Source organism: Oncorhynchus mykiss, chromosome 10 (assembly GCF_057628025.1).
Source record: "Oncorhynchus mykiss isolate SJ-2025 chromosome 10, ASM5762802v1, whole genome shotgun sequence".
Taxonomy (NCBI): Eukaryota; Metazoa; Chordata; class Actinopteri; order Salmoniformes; family Salmonidae; genus Oncorhynchus; species Oncorhynchus mykiss.
The window spans coordinates 39,995,498-40,014,155 of record NC_143031.1 but is presented as its reverse complement, the minus strand read 5'-3'; the positions used below and the strand labels follow the sequence as shown (position 1 = coordinate 40,014,155).

The 18,658-nt window shown below is 41.1% G+C and overlaps 1 protein-coding gene across 9 annotated transcripts in view; it reads left to right on the top strand.

Moving 5' to 3' along the window:
* The first annotated feature begins 8,871 nt into the window (after positions 1–8,871).
* LOC110533866 (neurofibromin-like) overlaps positions 8,872–18,658 on the top strand; it is an 80,222-nt gene continuing 70,435 nt past the window's right edge. For all 9 annotated transcript variants that reach the window (XR_016483705.1, XR_016483704.1, XM_090186599.1 and 6 more), the window contains exons 1-3: positions 8,872–9,231; positions 16,522–16,665; positions 16,764–16,847. Coding sequence is in view for 7 of the 9 variants with exons in the window: in XM_090186599.1 (XP_090042725.1) it covers positions 9,172–9,231; positions 16,522–16,665; positions 16,764–16,847 (288 nt within the window). In the remaining 2 variants the exon portion in view is untranslated. The remainder of the gene's footprint in view (positions 9,232–16,521; positions 16,666–16,763; positions 16,848–18,658) is intronic.

Here is an 18,658-nt window from a genome sequence, read left to right as displayed (position 1 = left end):
CATGAAGTTATGCAGGACACAGGTAGCCTTCACACACCTGAATTCCTCCAGGAGGCAGTCCCAGATGGCCCTGGTCACCCAACCTTGCAGTGCCCTACACGTTAACTGTAGTCAATCGTTTTGAAGGAATCTCCAGTTACAAGGTATCTAGGAATATGGAAGATAATGTAATTATTTGACTTTTACATCACCAGGTCATTGTGGATTACTAAAGCATAATATCCCGGATAACAAATCAATAAAAACATTGGATTGATAGATGCATGGGCACACATATGTGCATGTGACAATAACAGGATCATATCAAGGATAGCATCACAAATGAATACATAAATACCACTCGAAGCTTGATGATGAGTTGATCATTTGAGTCAGCTGTGCAGTGCTGAGACAACAACAACCTTCACCCCTTTGAGACCCCAAGACAAGGACTGACAACCACTGCTCTTCATGGGGACCTCTTCATATGTAGATAGGCTTTAACAGCGCTCTTTAACTGAGGAAAGATAACCTCACAAGAAACAGACTTCATTATAGTCAAATTACACCGCACTGAATATTATGTTACTTTTATCTCCGTCCTCACTTCTAGGGTAAGGTACTACACAAAAGTACCTGCCCTATCCAGAATACAGTCGTGGCCAAAAGTTTTGAAAATGACACAAATGAATTTTCACAAAGTCTGCTGTCTCAGTTTGTCTGATGGCAATTTGCATATACTCCAGAATGTTATGAAGAGTGATCAGATGAATTGCAATTAATTGCAAAGTCCCTCTTGACCATGCAAATGAACCGAATCCCCCAAAAACATTTCCACTGCATTTCAGCCCTGCCACAAAAGGACCAGCTGACATGTCAGTGATTCTTTCGTTAACACAGGTCTGAGTGTTGATGAGGACATGGCTGGAGATCCCTCCCTCATGCTGTTTGAGTTCGAATAACAGACTGGAAGCTTCAAAAGGAGGGTGGTGCTTGGAATCCTTGTTCTTCCTCTGTCAGTCATGGTTACCTGCAAGGAAACACGTGCCGTCATCATTGCTTTGCACAAAAAGGGTTTCACAGGCAAGGATATTGCTTCCAGTAAGATTGCACCTAAATCAACCATTTATCGGATCATCTAGAACTTCAAGGAGAGCGGTTCAATTGTTGTGAGGCACAGTGAGGCAAAGACTTTTGGAGGATGGTCTGGTGTCAAGAAGGGCAGCAAAGAAGCCACTTCTCTCCAGGAAAACATCAGGGACAGACTGATATTCTGCAAAAGGTACAGGGATTGGACTGCTGAGGACTGGGGTAAAGTCATTTTCTCTGAACAATACCAACTTTAAACATCTGCTATCTGAGCAGCTAACCGATCGCTGCAGCTGTACATAGTCCATCGGTAAATAGCCCACCCAATTTACCTACCTCATCCCCATACTATTTTTATTTATTTACTTTTCTGCTCTTTTGCACACCAGTATCTCTACCTGCACATGGCCATCTGATCATTTATCACTCCAGTGTTAATCTGCTAAATTGTTTAAAAAAAAAAAATCCTGTGTTATTGACTTGTTTATTGTTTACTTCATGTGCAACTCTCTGTTGCTGTCTGTTCACACTGCTATGCTTTATCTTGGCCAGGTCGCAATTGTAAATGAGAACTTGTTCTCAACTAGCCTACCTAGTAAAATAAAGGTGAAATAAAATACATTTGAACATGTTTTTAAAACAAGCTTTTATTTGGGCTGCAATTTCTGAAGCTGGTAACTCTAATGAAAATATCCTCTGCAGCAGAGGTAACTCTGGGTCTCCCATTCCTGTGGCGGTCCTCATAAGAGCCAGTTTCATCATAGCGCTTGATGGTTTTTGTGACTGCACTTGAAGAAACTTTCAAAGTTCTTGAAATGTTCCGTATTGACTGACCTTCATGGCTCAAAGTAATGATGGACTGTCATTTCTCTTTGCTTATTTGGTATTTTACCAAATAGGGCTGTCTGTTAACCTTATCACAACACAACTGATTGGCTACACAAATGAACTTTTAAGAAGGCACGCCTGTTAATTGAAATGCATTCCAGGTGACTACCTCATGAAGCTGGTTGAGAGAATGCCAAGAGTGTGCAAAGCTGTCATAAAGGCAAAGGGTGGCTATTTGAACAATCTCAAATATATTTTGATTTGTTTACTACATGATTCCATGTGTTATTTCATAGTTTTGATGTTGTCACTATTATTCTACAATGTTGAAAATAGTAAAAATAAAGACAAATCCTGGAATGAGTAGGTGTTCTAAATCTTTTGACCGGTAGTATATGTACACTGCTCAAAAAAATAAAGGGAACACTAAAATAACACATCCTAGATCTGAATGAATGAAATATTTTTATTAAATACTTTTTTCTTTACATAGTTGAATGTGCTGACAACAAAATCACACAAAAATTATCAATGGAAATCAAATTTAGGTCTGGATTTGGAGTCACACTCACAATTAAAGTGGAAAACCACACTACAGGCTGATCCAACTTTGATGTAATGTCCTTAAAACAAGTCAAAATGAGGCTCAGTAGTGCCTGTATGACCTCCCTACAACGCCTTGGGCATGCTCCTGATGAGGTGGCGGATGGTCTCCTGAGGGATCTCCTCCCAGACCTGGACTAAAGCATCCGCCAACTCCTGGACAGTCTGTGGTGCAATGTGGCGTTGGTGGATGGAGCGAGACATGATGTCCCAGATGTGCTCAATTGGATTCAGGTCTGGGGAACGGGTGGGCCAGTCAATAGTATCAATGCCTTCCTCTTGCAGGAACTGCTGACACACTCCAGCCACATGAGGTCTAGCATTGTTTTGCATTAGGAGGAACCCAGGGCCAACCGCACCAGCATATGATCTCACAAGGGGTCTGAGGATCTCATCTCGGTACCTAATGGCAGTCAGGCTACCTCTGGTGAGCACATGGAGGGCTGTGCGGCCCCCCAAAGAAATGCCACCCCACACCATGACTGACCCACCGCCAAACCGGTCATGCTGGAGGATGTTGCAGGCAGCAGAACGTTCTCCACGGCGTCTCCAGACTCTGTCACGTCTGTCACGTGCTCAGTGTGAACCTGCTTTCATCTGTGAAGAGCACAGGGCGCCAGTGGTAAATTTGCCAATCTTGGTGTTCTCTGGCAAATGCCAAACGTCCTGCACGGTGTTGGGCTGTAAGCACAACCCCCACCTGTGGACATTGGGCCCTCATACCACCCTCATGGAGTCTGTTTCTGACCGTTTGAGCAGACACATGCACATTTGTGGCCTGCTGGAGGTCATTTTGCAGGGCTCTGGCAGTGCTCCTCCTGCTCCTCCTTGCACAAAGGCGGAGGTAGCGGTCCTGCTGCTGGGTTGTTGCCCTCCTACGGCCTCCTCCACGTCTCCTGATGTACTGGCCTGTCTCCTGGTAGCACCTCCATGCTCTGGACAGTACGCTGACAGACACAGCAAACCTTCTTGCCACAGCTCGCATTGATGTACCATCCTGGATGAGCTGCACTACCTGAGCCACTTGTGTGGGTTGTAGACTCCGTCTCATGCTACCACTAGAGTGAAAGCACCGCCAGCATTCAAAAGTGACCAAAACATCAGCCAGGAAGCATAGGAACTGAGAAGTGGTCTGTGGTCCCCACCTGCAGAACCACTCCTTTATTGGGAGTGTCTTGCTAATTGCCTATAATTTCCACCTGTTGTCTATTCCATTTGCACAACAGCATGTGAAATGTATTGTCAATCAGTGTTGCTTCCTAAGTGGACAGTTTGATTTCACAGAAGTGTGATTGACTTGGAGTTACATTGTGTTGTTTAAGTGTTCCCTTTACTTTTTTAGCAGTGTATTTTTCTCTCACAAAGTACCTTTTAGCCATCCTTTTCATCTGTAGGCCTCCGGGCAGCCCTACATTCTTACTGCCACCAGTCATTTTTCAACGCGATATTTAAGAGGTAGCTCAGTGGTTGCGTAGGGGTGCTTTCAATCTATGGTGTGCATTTGTGCATGTATAAATACATTCTTTCATGGGGGTGCTAAGCCTATTCTTTACAGGGCTTCAGCACTGTCTTGCCCCTCCCTGGAGCTGCCCATGACTGCCTGGTTGTACCAAAATTATTTAGACCAGTGCTGCACAAGTTGGCCTTTCTTTCACTAAAACAGATGCCTATGCAACATTCTTTAGATTAGTGAAATGAGTTCATTTTGCAGCATGTGATTTGACATGCTTTCTGAGGAGACCAAAATGGCATCTTATTCACAAAGAGCCCCTTCACACAGGGTCAAAGCATGGTAACATTACATGTCAACAAATTTGGATGACAAAGTATGTCAAATCAAAGTTTAGGGCGGATGCAGCGAAATGCTTGTGGTACTGGCTCCTAACAATGCAGTAAAATGTCAATCAAGTACACAAATAATACAAATAAATAAAGACATTTAGAACGAATCTAATTAACAACCCAAATAGCACTTTAACAGAATTGACGATATTAAGAATGGTATGTACAGCAGTAGATACAGTGAGCTCCAAAAGTAATGGGACAGTGACCATTTTTGTTGTTGTTTTGGCTCTGTACTCCAGCACTTTGGATTTTAAATGATACAATGACTATGAGGTCAAAGTGCAGTCTGTCAACTTTAATTTGAGAGTATTTTCCTCTATAGCGGGCGAACTGTTTAGAAATTACAACACTTTTTGTACATTGTCCCCAATTTTAGGGGACTAAAAGTATTGGAACAAATTCACTTATATGTATTAAAAGTAGTAAAAAATTCAGTATTTGGTCCCATATTCCTAGCACGCAATGATTACATCAAGCTTGTGACTCTACAAATTTGTTTGGTTGCGTTTGCTGTTTGTTTTGCTTGTGTTTCAGATTATTTTGTTCCCAATAGAAATGAATGATAAATAATGTATTGTGTCATTTTGGAGTCACTTTTTTTGTAAATAAGATTAGAATATGTTTCTAAACACTTTACATTCATGTGGATGTTACCATGGTTACATGTAGTCCTGAATGAATCGTGAATAATGTAGAGTGAGAAAGTTACAGATGCACGAATATCATACCCCCAAGACATGCTAACCTCTCACCATTACAATAACAGTGGAGGTTAGCATTTTTGCAGCAGTAGGATATTTGTGTGTCTGTAACGTTCTCACTCATCATTATAGAACGGCAGCAAAAAAAGCTCTATTTTCATGTTGCTTATGAGTGCATTTCACACTTATTTTGGATTATAATTGGATTTTAAGGCTCGTATGAATGTCCTGCTTAATATAATGTTTGTCTCATCATCGCAAATATGTTGCATTTTACTTTTAAAAAATGGCCCTCTGGCTAACTTTTGCCATAGCCAATTTCAATGAGCGTTAGCATTCTAGCTAACAACTGCTGCTTCCAAAATTGTTTATTTGCAAAGATCACAACCAAATATAATCTTATGCTTCGATCACACCAACAGCGTCATTGTGCAAAATAGTACGCTGCATCATCTGGATATGTCTGCAACAAAAGTTGGCGCATTCATTGGAAATGAATGTACTTCTGGTGTACCAAAATGCAATGACGCTGTCGGTGTGATTGGAGCGTTAGAGACTGTTCATGCAAGAATCAAAACATAATTGTAAGTGTATGAGAACCCCAAAAACGTATTTTGTTTAGAAATAATAAAAACATAAATCTAGGCTATGTTGAATGGGCGCAGATTGCGATGGCTTTCTTACTGCTGCCAAGAGTCACGCATATCTCTACGTGATGTCAGTGTGTCGTGTACTGGAAAAGTGGTTATTATGAATGTTCTTAACCTGCCTTCTATCGGTGGCACCATAGTGATGCCCTAAAGAGGTGATAAACCCAGTCATTCTGGATTGAGGATACTGTTTAGTCTAAATTAAACTATAGTGCCTGGAAATACGCTGACGTTGCTCAAGTAGTCAAATATACAAGGGTTGCATAGCCAACATAACAAATACAACTGTTTATATGGATTCTCATGACAATTTAAATTGGCATAAGCTGCAGTGTATGGGAATTGACGCTGTTGACTGCATCTCCTCTTGTGGTTTTGAGCTCTTCGAACACACCGACAGCTCATTGCATTTTGGTACACCGGTATTACATTCATTTCCAATGAAACGCTGCGTTTTCATTGCAGCATTGCGCTGCAGAAGCAGTTGCAGTGCGTTCGGTGTGGTGCATACGTTGACGCATGCGTCAAACTGTATGTGTAGACGTCTTGACAGAAATGGCAGCAGAAGGTGAATGTTTCACTTTTGTTGCATACATATCCAGATGATGCTGCGTAATATTTTGCGCAATGTCGGTGTGTTCGAGTGGCCTACTTTCAGTACGTTTTTAATGTTCTGGAATGTTCATTTGAACGGAAACGGTGCTGTACTGAACTACCAGTTGAAAACCAGGGAGGTTCGGGAACGCTGTCAGCATGGTCACTTCCCTTTAAATGCATCACTCATTGTTTCAAGCCACACCCACCAAACGGGAGCAGATGCACCTCAAAGTCTGTTCAAGAACGTTTTGAGGAAACGTCTTGTTCAGGACAAACCGTTCTGCAACGTAGCAAACGATCAAGCGACTTCTGATTTTATAGACTAGTAACATGGTAAACGTAAATCCGGGACACTCAAATGGGTATGTTATGTTCGGTGTGGTTACATAAGATTGATAGAAGGTTACTTACTAGCAACCCAAAAGTTACGTGTTTGAATTTCATCACTGACAACTTTAGCATTTTAGCTAACCACTTACTACAAAGCAAATATAGCTTTGGCTTTGATAAATGCAACATGTAAAGTGTTGTTCCCTGTTTTATGAGCTGAAATAAAATATCCCATACATTTTCCATACCCCATACATTTTCCATATGTACAAAAACAATTATTTCTCTTAAATTTTTAGTGAGAATTTCTCCTTTGTCAAGATAATCCATCCACCTGACAGGTGTTGCGTATCAAGATGATTAAACAGCAATATAATTACACACTTTGTACTGGAGACAATTAAAGGCCACTTTAAAATGTTCAGTTTTGTCACACAACACAATTCCACAGATGTCTCAAGTTTTGAGGGAGTGTGCAATTGGCATGCTGACTGCAGGAGTGTCCAACAGAGCTGTTGCTAGAAAATTGTATGTTAATTTCTTTACCATAAGCCACCTCCAAAGTCATTTTAAAGAATTTGGCAGTACATTACAAGCACATGTATCCACACCAGCCCAGGACTTCCACATCCAACTTCTTTACATGCGGGATCGTCTGAGACCAGTCACCCGGACAGCTGATGAAACTGAAGAGTATTTCTGTCCCCTTTTTCGGAGAAAAACTTATTCTGAGTGGGTAGGCCTGGCTCCCAAGTAGGTGGGCCTTTGGCCTCCCAGGCCCACCCATGGCTGCGCTTCTCTGCCCAGCCATGTGAAATCCATAGATTAGGGCCTAATGAATTCATTTCAATTGACTGATTTACTTATAGGAACTGTAACTCAGTAAAATCATTGAAATTGTTGCATGTTGCATTTATATTTTTGTTCTGTATAGGTAAACAATAATTGTTCTTATGCAATGGACAGACTGTGTCATAAGGTTGTCATAAGAATCACTATGTATATTATGTAACACTAGATACAGAACATCCAACTTTACCAATTGGGGCGGCACGTAGTCAAGTGGTTAGCCTCTTAAGGATTCGCCCTTTTTTCCCCAATTTTCCCCTAAAATTACATACCCAAATCTAACTGCCTGTAGCTCAGGCCCTGAAGCAAGGATATGCATATTCTTGGTACCATTTGAAAGGAAATACTTTGAATTTTGTGGAAATATGAAAGAATGGTAGGATAAAATAACACAATAGATCTGGTAAAAGATAATACAAAGAAATAACCAACTGTTCTTTTGTATTTTTTTTGTACCATCATCTTTAAAATGCAAGAGAAAGGCCATAATGTATTATTCCAGCCAGGTGTAATTTAGATTTTGGCCACTAGATGGCAGCAGTGTACGCACAAAGTTTTAGACTGATCCAATGAACCATTTAATTTCTGTTCAAAATTTTGTATCAAGACTGCCCAAATGTGCCTAATTTGTTTGTTAATAACTTTTCATGTTCAGAATTGTGCACGCTCCTCAAACAATAGCTGTAATAGCTACTGTAAATTGGACAGTGCAGTTAGCTTAAATTCTTGTTAATCTTTCTCCCAATATCAGATATGTCTATGTCCTGGGAAATGTTCTTGTTACTTACAACCTCATGCAAATCGCATTAGCCTACGTTAGCTCAACCGTTCCGTGGACGTTAACTGACTTGCCTAGATAAATATAGATAAAACATTATTTAAAAAAAATATCATTAGCTATTAAGGAACTCCCTCCCCTTTTCTCACGCATTCAGCCCCCCACTCCTCACTCCACAGACACATTCACAAATAGCAGCCAGTAGGCTACTCTATTCATACTGTAGGAACGAAAGGCTCATCTGTAGGTGAATGAGGGAAATATATTTTCTAAGGAACAATCTGCTAAAAGATCATTCATAGGTTTAAAGGCAAGCCCATCATCCTTTCTTAAATATTATCAATGAATTATTTCCTGGGAGAAAAGAGGCAAGGAGGGACATAACAGGAAAAAAAAGGTTACACAACAGCGTAGAATACCAGCACATATTACGGACTGGAGTATTATATTGTACATATTGATGATGTACACAGATCGAATGGCTATCTGGTGTACTGTTACCATGCATTTTCTTATAATGTAACTGCAAAATGTTTATGGTTCTGTTTCTTCCGTATCTAAAATCACAAGGCAGTGTGACATCATCGGTTTGTTATCTAAAGCCTGTCATTGATGAAAACACACGGCATTGGTCCAATCCCCCGTTTTTACATTCATACTAGTCGCCGCAAAGATTCTTGCAACGCACGCGCAGTAATGTTAGCTGTTTCTCAAAGCAGCATCAGTGCCTGCTTCATTTCATTGAGAAGGAGGATTCAAACTTCCGGTACTGTCATGGCGACATGGTGGTGTGTCTGTTAAAATAAAGAAAAATAACCCCATCAACATCGGATTTTGAGCATTAACTGGTTGCAAATAGCAGAGGAATCATTATTTATACGGATAATTCAGGTGGCCCATCGCGGCTCGCACCCGGCCGGCCATGGCGGCGCATAAACCCGTGGAATGGGTTCAGGCCGTAATTAGTAGATTCGACGAGCAGGTAAGAATAACACATCGTATCAGACATTGTGCCTCTGCCTTGTCCCTGTAACATCATGGAGGTCGTGGCTTTGGCGACGGGATCATTTGAAGAAAGCTGCACTGTCATGACTGGTGTGTTTTGTGAGGATCTAGCTCGCTCGCTCGCTCAACACACCGCTCCTGCAGAGCCGCATCATCACACACAGGACTCGGGAGCAAGTGACAGCGACAGAGGGCGAAATAGCACATGGCAAATTTGTCCCAAACATTTGAGATACCATTTAAAATCCATAAGGATAATACCACGAGGATGTACTCTCTATATAAACAAAGGAGTCGACAGAGTACGCATTTCGCTGTTAAAAAGGAAGAACTAGCTAGATGTAGACTTAAGCAGCGAGTTGTTAGCTTGGTTAGCAATACATTCAGCTTCTGCCAGTAACACTGTGCTAACTATAGATAGCTAGCTAGCCACTGCGCGCTTTGTTGATATCCTATTTGTCAACCTGAAGCTAGTGTCCAGTAATTCATGTGCAAATTCAATTTCCATTTACCTACCTAGTAACTCATCTTGGACTACAAATCAAATTGTTTGTCTATACTACAAATAGTTTGTTTATAGCCTGTTGGCTATTACAGTAGCTGCTAGCTAGTCATATCCATATTTTAGCTGCGTCCAGTTTGTTTAGCCAACAGTGTGTGTGTGGACTGTGGACTTTTCTATGCAGACTGACAAGCAGGTCTCATCCATTGCATTGGGAAACATTGGTGATGATGGGTATCGAAGCTTTTTTCTGAATGAATTTATTGATCTACTTTGCTCCCCTCACAAAATCTCACCAATATCTTAATTTTCCTTCTCGTACATCATAGCTATCCTATATGATGCAGTATGAGCTATGGTTGTACAGTATTAGGCTTGTATGCAAAGCAGTGATTTCATTGTATCATCCTTACACGTGTTTACATTGTAATGTATAGGCCGAGCTAGTCTGTGTAATTCTGATCAGTGACGTTTGTAGTATATTGCAGTACACACGGAGTGTACAAAACATTAGGAACACCTTCTCTTTCCATGACAGACTGACCAGGTGAAAGCTATGATCCCTTAATGATGTCACCTTCAATCAGTGTAGATGGGGAGGAGACAGGTTAAAGAAGGATTTTTATGCCTTGAGACATGGATTGTGTATGTGCGCTATACAGAGGGTAAATGGGCAAGACATAAGATTTAAGTGCCTTTGAACGAGGTATGGTAGTAGGTGCCAGGCGCACCAGTTTGAGTGTGACAAGAACTGCAATGCTGCTGGGTTTTTCACTCAATTGTTTGAGAAGAATTGGAGTCAACATGGGCCAGCATCCCTATGGAATGCTTTTGACACCTTGTAGAGTCTATGCCCCTACAAGTTGAGGCTGTTCTGATGGCAAAAAGGGATGCAACTCAATATTAGGAAAGTAATCCTAATGTTTAGTGAACTCAGTGTATATGTTATGCCTACATGATGAACCTGTGGAATGGGAAATTCCATATTTCAAATGTAAAAATAAATATAGGCTAATGAACCTAATCAAATGACAAATTAGCGGATTAGCGAACCGGAAATCTCAGCCCTGGGAGCATTTGTTTTTGTGCTTGTTCATTGTTGCAAGAGGAAAGTGGCTTGTGTGACCATATTGGAACACACTTCTAATTTGTTTACACATTCAATTACTATCAACTATTTCTTTAGTATAAAATCTCAGTGGATATGAGCGAGATTAGTAATTGTGGATGTTTAGGCTACTGTGTCCAAGTTGGTTTGTTTTGGGGATGTGGTTACTTCAAACCTCCATGCAGGGCAGGCTAATCGGATGAATGGTTAATTTTAACAGTTCTATCTAAGCTGTTGGTAAACACATCAGTGACATTCCTACAGTGCATGACATGAGGTTAGACAGTATGCAACAGGCCGGATGTCTGTTATTGAGACAGTATCACAACACTTGGTTTCTGAGATCCGCTATTCATAGTTTTAACAGGGTCTGTGGTTGCATAGTCCAAACTAATCCAATGTCCCCAGTAATCTCCGTCTTCCAGGGTTGGGATAGTCTGAGGACTATTCCACCGAAGATCAAGCCGATAGGCCTACCTGTCCCTTGTAGCAGATATCCTGTTGAAGTTGTCCCCCCCTCCATTAGCTCACTGTTCTTCAATCAGTGTAGATGGGGAGGAGACAGGTTAAAGAAGGATTTTTATGCCTTGAGACGTGGATTGTGTATGTGCGCTATACAGAGGGTAAATGGGCAAGACATAAGATTTAAATGCCTTTGAACGAGGTATGGTAGTTGTGCTTGGAAGGCCAGGTGGCTGGGTGTGGCTCATTGCACTTTGATGAAGGTTTAATGGAGATCAGGCCTAATTTGCTGTTAAGCCTATTGATACCACTTTGTAATCATTAAAGAGGATTTTGTATGTTGGCTTCTGGTTGGATTGAGACGGCTTTCTGTCAGAATCAGCTTTGAGATTAGCAGCTCAACCCTCGACTGTGACGTTATAGGTTATGCTGTATCACATTTCCTTTTGAGCTTGACCCGTTGAGGCCAGAGCAGAGCATTGGGGCAGCAGGTAGCCTAGCGGTTAGAGCGTTGGAGTAGTAACCGAAAGGTTGCAAGATCTAATCCCCGAGCTGACAAGGTAAAAATCTGTCATTCTGCCCCTGAACAAGGCAGTTAACCCACTGTTCCTAGGCCGTCGTTGAAAATAAGAATTTGTTCTTAACTGACTTGCCTAGTTAATTAAAAGTAAAGCAAATACAATTGGATGTTATTAACATATAAATAATCCAACCCTCACTTTTGTAAATCCAATGTTAGGTAGTCTTCTTTCCTCGTGCGAAATTCAAGAATAATGTAGTGTGTGTCGGGGATTCCAGTCAAAGCAGATTCTTTCCTCCTGATGTGTAAACAACATATTTGTAAAATGTTATTAGTCGCATACACATATTCAGCAGATGTTATTGCAGGTGTAGCGAAATGCTCTTGTTGCTAGCTCCAAAATGATGCACTATAATGTATTATCTAATAATACTGTCTTATACTAGTGTTTGCATGTATTGTGCTTGAGCTTGTAACACCAAAGCTCCTAAGGAAAGAGCATGAAGTCTTTCTGACCTTTTCATTGGAAATCTGATGTTGATCCTTGATGCTGCTTTACAAGCCCTGACCTGGAAAGAGAAGCTCAGCCAAGTGAAGAGCCATGTCTTTTTTTAGATGGCATCTTAGATGGAAGCTCATAAATATCTCCTAATGGTGTTTCTGTGCTCGCCTAAGTAGTGTTTCTATGTTGGCAGCACTCAGGAAAAACGTCTTAAATCGCGTTTGTGTATCTTCTGGCGTTATGTCGACTAGGGAAGTGTACTCTGCCTCTCGTCCCCTCTTTGTGTTCAGTGCCCGGTTGGCTGGTGCCAAAGCACTCATTAGGAAAGGGATTGACCTTAGAGGAATTTGACTGTGCCAGTGAAACAAAGTGGCCCTGTGTCTGTTGGCCTGGCCTGAATATAGATGTCAACAAGCCATACTCTGTGTTTGCAGGGAAGATGCTTAAGTCTCTGGACTCTCATTTCATGCACATGTCTCTGAGCCAGGAGAGGAGCAGCCCCTCTCGGGTCTGTTATGGTGACCTCTGGCCTTTGCTGGAGGACATGGTATTAGGTCCTGCTATAGGTGAGGAATCTCCTCTGGACCTGTCGGATGGTTGGGATTGGTGTGTCCACCTCAATCTCCATACCTTCATATGTTTAGCATACTTATAAGAAGTCATAGTACAAAACTGTGTCAAGTTTGACTTCCTTTGCGCTTTGCAGACTAAGTGTTTGTTTTCATTAGTAGTCTTACTTGTGAATTGTTTGTATGTGGGTGCGCGCGCGTGTTTGTATGTGGGTGCGGGTGCGCGCGCGCGTTTGTATGTGGGTGAGCAGCAGACTGCCGCAGGTGTGCAGCTGTGGCCCAAATGGGAGCGGCGCAGTGCCAAAGGCCTCTTTGTTCCTACAGAGCGGAGCATGGAGCATGGCCCGTAGCGGGTGTCTGTGAGCTCAGCCCATCCACCCCCTGTGTGTGTGGTACGATATACTCTGGGAGGGGCCACCCAGCCACTTTCCAGGCTTCCCCAGTACTCTACACTCCTCCCTATCCCTTTAGCCTCTTCTACTCAAGGTTATTATAGCTTTGTGTTTTTATATATATTTTTTTACATTTCATTTTTTATATATTTTAAGTTTAATTTATATATATATTTTTATTTCGTTTTTATATTGTTGAAGGTGTAGTTTTAGTGTTGGGGACAGAAAGCATGCATGGGGGGCTAGGAGCTTAGTTTTTTGTGTATTTGTGATGTCTCTTCTAGAGGTCGACCGATTATGATTTTTCAATACCAATACCGATTATTCGAGGACCAAAAAAGCCGATAACGATTAATCGGACAATTTTTAAAATATTTATTTGTAATAATGACAATTACAACAATACTGAATGAACACGTATTATATTAAGTTAAAATAAATCAATAAAATCAATTTAGCCTCAAGTAAATAATGAAACATGTTCAATTTGGTGTAAATAATGCAAAAACAAAGTGTTGGAAAAGAAAGTAAAAGTGCAATATGTGCTATGTAAGAAAGCTAACTTTTCAGTTCCTTGCTCAGAACATGAGAACATATGAAAGCTGGTGGTTCCTTTTAACATGAGTCTTCAATATTCCCAGGTAAAACGTTTTAGGTTGTAGGAATTATAGGACTATTTCCCTCTATACCATTTGTATTTCATTAACCTTTGACTATTAATGTTCTTATAGGCACTTTAGTATTGCCAGGGTAACAGTATAGCTTCCGTCCCTCTCCTCGCTCCTCCCTGGGCTCGAACCAGCAACACAACGACAACAGCCACCATCGAAGCAGCGTTACCCATGCAGAGCAAGGGGTCAACTACTAGAAGGCTCAGAGCGAGTGACGTTTGAAACGCTATTAGCGCGCGCTAACTAGCTAGCCATTTCACTTCACTTACACCAGCCTCATCTCGGGAGTTGATAGGCTTGAAGTCATAAACAGCGCAATGCTTGACGCACAACGAAGAAGTGCTGTTTGAATGAATTTTTATGCGCCTGCTTCTGCCTACCACCACTCAGTCAGAAACTTAGATACTTGTATGCTTGTATGCTCAGTCAGATTATATGCAACGCAGGACACAATAGATAATATCTAGTAATATCATCAACCATGTGTAGTTAACTAGTGATTGTTTTTTGTAAGATTAATGCTAGCTAGCAACTTAACTTGGCTTACTGCATTCGCGTAACAGGCAGTCTCCTTGTGGAGTGCAACGAGAGAGAGGCAGGTCGTTATTGCGTTGGACTAGTTAACTCTAAGGTTGCAAGATTGTATCCCCTGAGTTGACAAGGTGAAAAACTGTCGTTCTTCCCCTGAACGAGGCAGTTAACCCACCGTTCCTAGGCCGTCATTGAAAATAAGAATGTGTTCTTAACTGACTTGCCTAGTTAAATAAAGGTATACATTTTTTTTTTTTATCGTCTCCCAAAAATACCTATTTACGATTGTTTTCCGATAATCATTCGACCTCTAGTCTCTTGTGGCCATATGTGCTGGTATTCTACGCTGTTGTGTAACCTTTTTTCTGATGTCCCTCCTTGCCTCTTTTCTCCCAGGAAATAATTCAATGTTAATATTTAATGGGCTTGCCTTTAAACCTATGAATGATCTCTTAGCAGATTGTTCCTTAGAAAATATATTTCCCTCATTCACCTACAGATGAGCCTTTCGTTCCTACAGTATGAATAGAGTAGCCTACTGGCTGTGAGGGGAGAGGGGTGGCTGAATGCATGAGAAAAGGGGAGTTCCTTAATAGCCAATGATAAAGTCAGAAGTTCTGTATCTAGTGTTACATAATATACATAGTATTTCTTATGACAACCTAAGGACACAGTCTATCCATTGCATAAGAACAATTATTGTTTTACTATACAGAACAAAAATATAAATGCAACAATTTCAATGATTTTACTGAGTTACAGTTCCTATAAGGAAATCAGTCAATTGAAATGAATTCATTAGGCCCTAATCTATGTATTTCACATGACTGGGCAGAGAAGCGCAGCCATGGGTGAGACTGGGAGGCCAAATGCCCACCTACTTGGGAACCAGGCCTACCCACTCAGAATGAGTTTTTCCCCGCAAAAGGGCTTTATTACAGACAGAAATACTCCTCAGTTTCATCAGCTGTCCGGGTGGCTGGTCTCAGATGTAAGGAAGCCGGATGTGGAAGTCGGGCACTAAAAGTCTGACGTGTCAGGTCATAGGTTTAATTAGAATTATAACGTCAATCTCAAGAGACTTAGGTTTAAAAGGAATTGCGCCGATGCTGGCGCAAAAAAATATGATGGAAGGAATCTTTCGCTTGTGTTTACACCAATTTTTAACTTTTGTAGTACATAAGAAGAAAAATCAGTTTTGCTAACTAGACAATTTTTTCCCCGTTAGCTCGTTCTATAGTGATGCACTAGTTAGGCCTATGCACTAGTTAGGCCTATGCACTAGTTAGGCCTACTGTACAGTTCACCCCCCCAGACCTGGACAGGCCTCCTTGAAAACATATTGAGTACGTTTACATGTACACTGATTCATTCGATATTAAACTGATTGATAAATCCAACATATATACACAGAACGCACTGCCTCTGCAATGCAATGCAACGCTTCATTGGGAATGAATGTGCTTCTGGTGTATACAATGACGCTGTTGGTGTGATCGAGGCGTATGCGCAGGTGAAGTGAGTTCGGAAAAACTGAAAGTATGCATCTTGGAACTAGTTTTCACATACAAACTTAATATGTCCGATCTCAGAATCAAATAGGCTTTGCAAAAATAACATGGTCGCTGTTGTAGAATGTTTATTTTGATTGACGGTTTTTGGCATTTATTTAAGTCCCATCAGGTAGCCTGGTTTCAGATGTTCAAGTAAACAGGATTATTAGGAAAAATTGTTATTTTTGCAAGGCATGTAAACGTTTTAAACAAACTATTATATTAATCTATCTGCAATAATCATATTGTTGTGTGCATGTAACCGCGCTCTCTGATGAACTTATTGACAGGAAATGGTATACACAACACTTGGCTATTCCTGTACTCCATGCTCTTGACATTGTGGTTAGGGTTATGTGTGTTGGACACAGTGAAGTTACCAACTTCGATGAATGCACCAACATCAAGGATTTACACACTGTATAAGCCTAACTCCCCCACCCCCTCCCCTCTGCAGCTTCCAGTTAAAGTGGGCCAACAGAACACTCACACCAAAGTCAGCACGGAGCACAACAAGGAATGTCTGATCAACATCTCCAAGTATAAGTTCTCACTGGTGATCAGTGGCCTCACAAACATACTGAAGAATGTGAACAACATGGTAAGTGTGTGTGCGTGCAACACCAGTTGTAGCCTATAGAGACATGTACAGTGTTGCAGATGTCTCAACCATGTCTCCGTCTCCTCTCTCTCCCCTAGCGAATATTTGGGGAGGCTGCGGAAAAGAACCTGTATCTCTCTCAGCTCATCATCCTTGACACACTGGAGAAGTGCCTTGCTGGGGTGAGGAACCTTAAGGCTATCTACATTTTATACCCTGTTTTATTTTTTCTCTTAAACCTTCCCCTTAAAATATATATATATATATATATATATATTAAATGATGGATACATGTCGCTTTTATTTCTCAGACTCTCGCTCTCCTTCTTCCTGATTGGTTTCATTTTCTCATGCAGTCCTAAGACACTTTTTTTATCAGGAGATTTCCATTGGATATCAGCATAACACAATAGGATGTGGTGGGCTGTCTGTGGTTTAGATGTTTTGTTTCAGTTGGGACAGTGGCCTTTGCCCTGGATCTGGGCCCTTTCCCCTCCCCACACAAATGAACTGTGTGTTTGAGTACTGTCTCTCTCTCAGGCTCAGTGAACTCTGTTAGTAGCCAGTATTCCCCTGGCTCCTCTCCCTCCTCTCCTCAGTAAAGATGTGCTTACTGCCCACTTCTGAAGATTGCTTTTCCAGGTGCTTCCTCATCTTGACTTCACATTCGCAGCCTCCAAGTTTCCGGCCTTTTTTTAACATTTTTTTATTATCACTGGGAGCTGGCGGATGGAGGACAGCTGTTAGTGGGTTCTTCAAGTCCTCCTTGTTCTTGAAATCTGAATGCTTTTTGATGACTATTTCACCTTTGTAAATAGTTTATTTCCACACAGGGCTGTGACGGTCATGACTGTTATTGGTCATGTGACGGCAGTCGTCGTTCTAATTTTTTTAATAGCAAAACATTTATTTGTATTTTTTTAAAGCACATTTTGTACACTCCTCCACTCCTGACTGCATGTGCTGCTTAGCAGGGAGAAGGGCGCTGCCTAGGCAACAAAATACTTATTTTATACAACACCTTGCTTGTTTCAGCAAGGAGCAACCAAATTTCATCACGTTTTAAAGAGTCCGTGCTACCGCAGAAACGGACTCAAAGCCCGGCCCGCCCCGTCTTCAGTCAGCTGTTTGTTTATTATATATTTTTATTTTTCGATGGTATTTATTCAGAATCGTGAGTTACATATACGGCTTAAATATACAGCTTTCCACTTTGTTGCCCATGTCACTGCCAGTCAATTTAAAAGCATGACATATTAAACCCTTACTAGTAATTAGAAAATCCTTATATTTTCAATGAAATATTTAACTTAATGATCCACCACTATTGTCCCCAAGTAGAACCCTCTTTGTCCCCAGTCCTCCCATGGTGTGCTGGGGGTAATGGCAGATCCCAGGGGGAAAAATGCAGAACAAACGATTTTGGTGGACCCTCTGGTACATTCTAATGCCTTGATTCCATCTGAAATACACAGCTAAATTGTTGAATTCTTTAACGACTGCCTCCTAGATTGGGGAAATGAGTTGTGGTATTGAGTAGAAATATCTGACTTTAAAATAGCAGAAAATGTAAGAATTCAGTGTGTTGTAAGTTGTTTTGGATATGGTCTAGGCCTGTATGGTCTAGGGCTGTGACGATACCAATACCGCAATATTTTATTCCATGGCAAAAATGAGAACAAGCATGCAACTCTCTGGTCCTTTAAAAACCTGCTGTATGCAAAATATTGTGCTAAAGCTTGGAAAATAAGTAAATGTGACTCTGGATGACAACATAATGATTTTGTTTCCAACATTGGGGCTATTCTCCTAATGAAGTTAAATCAGCTTCTTGTTTTGTTTCCTTGCCATGATACTATTGTGATACTGGTATCGTCCCGACCCTAATATGTTCAGGACTATTTTCTAAGTAAGATAACCTTTTATTTAAAATTTTCTGCTAGTTTTACTGCAAGATATGAATTGCCACAATGTTTGTTCTTCAAATTATGTA